The 6,195-nt window shown below is 40.1% G+C and overlaps 1 protein-coding gene across 1 annotated transcript; it reads left to right on the forward strand.

The window, feature by feature from the left end:
• The first annotated feature begins 1,639 nt into the window (after nt 1-1,639).
• On the forward strand, nt 1,640-2,623 carry LOC102442514 (olfactory receptor 7G2). Its single transcript, XM_006102457.1, has one exon. It carries the CDS (start codon nt 1,685-1,687, stop codon nt 2,621-2,623), a length of 939 nt encoding a protein of 312 aa, XP_006102519.1. The 5' UTR covers nt 1,640-1,684.
• The last annotated feature ends 3,572 nt before the right edge of the window (nt 2,624-6,195 follow it).

The raw sequence follows: 6,195 nt of genomic DNA on the forward strand, positions 1-6,195 counted from the left end.
ACTGGTAGCTATGATGTGCACTGACCACCAGGGGTCAGACATTCAGTGCAGGAGCTGCCGAGCTGCAGTGACTTGGCAGCGGTGGTTCTCAGGTGATGCACCTGGAAACCAGAGAGGAGGGAGCCTGATTCCTCATGGAGCCACGTAATTCTACCTTCTGCCGTGGGTTATGTTGTTGTTGGGGTACTGTCGGCCCCGAATCTGGTTTACTGCACACTTGTGTTTGTGTTCCAGACCTTGTACGACAGCAACTTTGCAGAGTGCCCTCTTGCACTCCGGGACCCCTCAGGGGATGTCAGAGAGCTGGTTTCGGCCCAATCCCCGCAGGCCAGGCTGAGGGACCTTACCTCCTGGAGGGACCCCACTCACTCTGCAGGTGCCCTTGGAGCCACAGCGCCACCCCAGGTGCAGCCAGCCAGGGAGGGATCATGGGAGGTTGCCTTTAAGGTGTGTCTGGACCATCTCACCCAGTCCGCCCACCGGCCACCTTCTAATTGATTTCCTTTCAACGTGCACAAATCCATGCACCAGGTCACTAGTTCTCTTATAAATCTGCATTATCTTTAAGTCTCTGTTTTCAAGGACCAAAACTTGCTGCTATTTGTATGTTTTTCTATGAGCATATGGGTTTAATTCTTTCTCTCATTTAGCATTCTTTTTTTTTTTATGATATGCCACTTAGCACCTTAGGAGAAAAAGTCCTCTTAGAATGAGATAGTGAATATCATCTCCATAGATGTCCAGTTTCTCTGGGAATGAAAATCAAATCCAGACAAGTAGTGATTCCATGGAGGAAACTTAGGAGCTTCAATTTTATAGACACATTTTTAAATACATGCTCAGGTGCTGAGTGTATACCTGAATGGATGCCATGATCTGCCACATATTACTTCATGGATAGAGGTGGACATACCTTTTAGGTAAGTGAGAAGATCCAGGCATTGTTTAAGATGAAATATTAAAAATTTAAAAGGAAGTTATGATAACTGAGTGACAGTTTAGAAATGCCAATTCTCTACTTTTCAGAGCATTAACAACAATGGGTCAATCAACTCTACAATCAGAAAACATGTATGTACTCAGACCTTCTCTCCTGTGTTCATAACTTAATTTCATTTAGCTAAGTTTCCTACAGGTAACTGGGTCATAATATAAGCTAGCTCATCAGTGATTTGACAAACCCTCCAGGTGATTCTGGACGTGTCAAAGTTTGGGGAACAATATTCTATGAGAGAGATCAAATTACTTCATTCTCATCTTTCTGATTGTTTGAAGGCAAAAGAATATTTCTGAAAGAGATGCCATGTATTGTTCTTTGTTTCAGTCTTAGCACTTGGCATAATATGTGAAACAGAAATGTTGAGCCTTAAAAAATTGGGTCAAAATGTGAGTGAAGGGAAGAGGAGGTATAGGAGATGATGATGCAGGGAAAATTAGCAGGGGGAAAGATTTGTATATTCATATGGGTTCTCAATACACAAATATACTTTTCTTTTTTTTTTTAAAGTACTACATCTCATAGGTTGCTGGTCCTTACTGTAAAGTTTGTCGGCAGTAAGAGGGGAGTAGTACCAAGAATTTGCATTTCTAGTAGTTTCCTAGGTAATGCTGCTGCTGCTCATCTAAGAACCACTTACTAGTATTTAATTTTCATTCCATCTTTTCCATCAGATTCACCCACAACATGGAGCCCAGAAATGAATCAGATATTTCAGAATTCTTTCTTTTGGGACTGACCAATGATCCAAAACTGCAGTCCCTCCTCTTCTACCTGTTCCTGTCCATATACCTGGCCACCATTCTGGGAAACCTGCTCATCATCCTGGCTGCTGTCTCTGACTCCCACCTGCACACACCCATGTACTTCTTTCTCTCCAATCTGTCTTTTAATGACATCTGTTTAAGCACAACCACGATCCCAAAGATGCTGGTGAACATCCAAACACACAATCAGAGCATAAGCTACATAGGATGTATCACCCAGATCTGCTTCGTCATGGTGTTTGTTGGTTTGGAAAATTTTATCCTTGCAGCAATGGCCTATGACCGCTATGTGGCCATTTGTCACCCACTGAGGTACACCATTGTCATGAACACCCATTTCTGTGGCCTGCTGATTGCACTCTCCATGTTCATTAGCATTGGGAATGCCCTGCTCCACAGTCTGATGGTGTTGAGGCTCTCCTTCTGCAAGGACCTGGAAATCCCTCACTTTTTTTGTGAGCTTGCTAAACTCATCAAGATTACATGTTCTGATACCCTCATCAATAACATCTTCATATATTTTATGGCTAGCCTCCTTGGTGGTATACCTCTCTTGGGGATCATTTTCTCTTATACTCAAATTGTCTCCTCTGTTTTGAGAATACCATCAGCTGGTGGAAAGTATAAAGGTTTTTTGACCTGTGGGTCTCACCTCTCAGTTGTTTTGTTGTTCTATGGGACAGTTGTTGGAGTGTACATTACCTCTGAAGTTACTGACTCTCCTAGAAAGACTTCAGTGGCTTCAATGATGTACATTGTGATTCCTCAAATGATGAACCCTTTTATCTACAGCCTGAGGAACAAGGACATGAAGGGAGCCTTGAAGAAACTCATTGATAGAATACCTTCATGTTTGTGACTGTGTCACCTACTTTCAACTTGGATTTTTAGAATGAATAATAGTGATAAAAATTGTGGGAGATCCTGAATGCCTAATTCTTCCATCACCAATTTTTTCTTAAGTGATTAGAATATAAGGACCAAATGCATTTTAACTTGGTGTTGAAACCTGAATTTCTGTATTGTTTAACAAATTATTTTAATTCTTAACTCAGGTTCCATATAATCAGAACTTGAGGCAGTGCTGAAAGGATTAGTAATATTTAAATAAATAACTCTCAGAAGAGGTATAGGAGTAGAATATGGACAGTACAGGAAAAAGAATGGAAGCACAGCTGTGGTCACTTCTAGAAGCCGTCTTCCCCCTTCTCCTATTACAGGGCCATGTCAATTGAAACTCAAAGTTAGGCCCACAGTGAAGCAAGGAAGCTCACCTTTCTTTCTCAGAAATTTAGCAATTTCTGAGATAATTTTTCTTAAATGATCAGAATATAATGACCAAATGCATTTTAACTTGGTGTTGAAACCTGGATCTGTTGAAACCTTTGAGTAACATTAGCATCCACCATACTCAGTTACATTAACTATAAAATGAGCATAATTATATCATCTCAGTAGTGAGAGATGATTGTGAGGTAATTGAACTTCATTGGTGAGAAAGGCTTTGGATCTAATAAGAAAAGAAATTCCTAAAACATATGTTTATGTGGTCAAACAATTAAGAGAGTTGTCTGTCATTACAAGGACTTCAGAGGTAAGGACTTCAAGAACAGGAGAGTAGAAATCATCCATTCCTCTATTTGGTGAATTCTTTCTAAGAATGGTTTTTCTCAGGTTCACTAAGAAGGGATATAATTGTCATACTTGACATAATGCCCAGAGACAGAAAATGATCCTTACCTGGGTCAAATGTTAAAAGGATTTTCTATGGAGTCAATCGGAGGGCATCTATTGTGCATTAAGTGACAACCCTCAAGACAATATGTCCATATCCTAACCCCCAACCCCAATATGTGATTCTGAACTTATTTGATAAAAATATGAATGTTACTTATTTGGGGGGAAAGGAGATTTTTGCAGAGATTACACTTATCCTGGCTTATCAGGTGGCCCTAATGCCATGTATTTTTATAAAACAGAAGTGGAAGAGATAGAGAGAAAGGAGGAAGCAATGTGACCTGGGAGAGATATTGGATGGACAGAGCCAGTATTTCATTTCCAGTATTTGATCATTTTTGCCTTACACATCTGTCATTTTCATTGGCGTCTAATGTATCTTTTATCACTTTTATTTTTCCCAATGATATATATAAAATAAATTTCCCCTAATACTGACCTTGTTAAAAGCTTAAACTTAATTAATGACTTTTCACTGATGTTAGCAATGTGGAAGAATAGGGGGTTTGTGACTTCCCTGCTCCCAGGAACACACTAATATATAGGTACACACAGAACAATTCCCTCAGAGAGAAATCCAGAAGCTGGTTGAGTGACTCTTACACATTAGGGAACTGCAAAAATACCGACTACATAATAGATATGAAAAGCTGAGACATACATTCTAAACCCATCCTTGTTATAGCACCTTACAGCCAGGAGGGAATCCCTAACTCAACTTATCCATAAAGACCAAAGGGTTTGAACCATATGCGTAGTGCTCTAACTTTTATGAAAAACCTGAGAGCCAGGATCCCAAATCATCTAGCTCTGAGAGCCAACATGGCTTGGCTTTTGGGAGTCCACATCACCACAGGAAACAGAGGCAGTTTTTAAATGTGTACACAAACACTCCCCATGGTTATGTCCCTGGCGTCAGCACAGAGGGAGGAGGCAGAAACACAAGTCTGTTCCCTTCTCCCTGGGAGGGGTTTGACTGCATATTTTCCCAACTGTTGCCAAAGGTTTGGGCTCTAATCAGCCTGCATCTGTCATTGAATTGGGCTTCTCCTGGAGCCTGAAATGGCTTCTGGATACTTTTAATGGAGGCATCACACTTCTTGATTTCAAAGTATACTGCAAAGCTATAATACTAAAAACACGGTGGTCCTGGCAAAAATAACCCCAAACACATTGACCAATGGAACAGAATTGAGACAAAAGGTAAAATTTAGTGAGGATGTGGAGAAAAGGGAGCCCTTGTGCAATATCATTGGGAATGTAAATTGGTACAGTATGGAAATAGTACGAATGTTCCTCAAAAATTAGGAATAGAACTACCATATGATTCAGTCATCCCCTTCAGAGCATATATCCAAAAGAAATTTAAAAAAATCTTGAAGAGATATTTGCATGCCCATATTCTTTGCAGCATTATTCACAATACCCAAAATATAATAAAAGCTAAGTGTCCATCAATAGATGATTAGATAAAGAAGATATATTAATCAGTCATCAGAAAGAAGGAAATACCACCATTGGTGACCCCATGAATGGAATTTGAGGGCAGTATGCTAAGTGAAATATCAGACAGTGAAAGACAAATATTACCTGAAATTACTTATATGTGAAATCTAAAAAAGCTGAACTCATAGAAAAAGAGAATAGCATGGTGGTTACTAGGGGCAGGGCATGCATGAAAGATATTTAGGTCAAAGGGTACAAACTCCCAATTTTAAGATGGATAAGTTCTGGGGAACTAATTTACAGAATACTGATTGCAGTAAATAATATTGTATTATATACTTGAAGGTTGCTAAAACAGTATATCTTAAAAATTCTCATTACAAAAAGAAATGGTAATGATGTATGGTGATGGAAGTGTTAACTAATCCTTCTGTAGTAATCATTTCACAATATATTTGTGTTAAATTAGCAAATTATACACCTTAGGTCTTTGAGTCAAAATGGCGGATTAGGTAGACACCTTGCTTTCCTTTCAGAGGACCCACGCGTGAACTTGCTCACTGACAAACTCTCACTCTAAGCTTCAGCCCCGGGGCAGTAGCTCAGAACCACCAGGGACATAAAGGAAGAGCTAAATAGTGTGGCTTCAGGGTGAGGGCTGATGGGGAAGCTCTGGCTGGGACAGAAGTGTTGACAGGTGATATTGTTCCTTTGTGAGACCCTCTCTCCTCAACACACAGCAGGCAGGCAGGTACCATTGTTTCTTTGCTGAGCTGTCACTCCACTGGGCCTGCAAGTGCAGGTAGGTTCAAATCTGCATCTCCTTCAAACTCACCTCACCCTAGTAATTTCCCAAGAACCAACCCCACCCATCTCACACACAGGCCTGAAATTCTTTCAGTAGCTGGTCTTCACAAGTTCAGCTCAAACTGAAAACTTTCCTAAAATCTCTCAAAGGTTTACGACCACAACAAAGCAATAGCTGGACTTGACATGCCCTTTATCACTTGCTAAGATGCCTCAAGAACATAGCACTACTGCTAGGTTCAAAATCACTATACAAATACTGATTTCTTTTTTTTAAGGGGAAATTTATTTAGAATTGTGATATCTAAAAGATAACTTTAACAATATTAGATAAATACTACCTGGAAGTTGTTCTAAAAAGAGATGTGATAGCCCGGCTGATTTTGCTCAGTGGTTGAGCATCAACCTGTGAACCAGGAGGTCACAGTTAGGTTCCTGGTC

Source organism: Myotis lucifugus, unplaced genomic scaffold (assembly GCF_000147115.1).
Source record: "Myotis lucifugus unplaced genomic scaffold, Myoluc2.0 scaffold_414, whole genome shotgun sequence".
Classification (NCBI taxonomy): domain Eukaryota; kingdom Metazoa; phylum Chordata; class Mammalia; order Chiroptera; family Vespertilionidae; genus Myotis; species Myotis lucifugus.

Excerpts from the sequence above, each read along its gene's own strand:
- LOC102442514 (XM_006102457.1), top strand. The coding sequence starts at position 1,685 with ATGGAGCCCAGAAATGAATCAGATATTTCAGAATTCTTTCTTTTGGGA.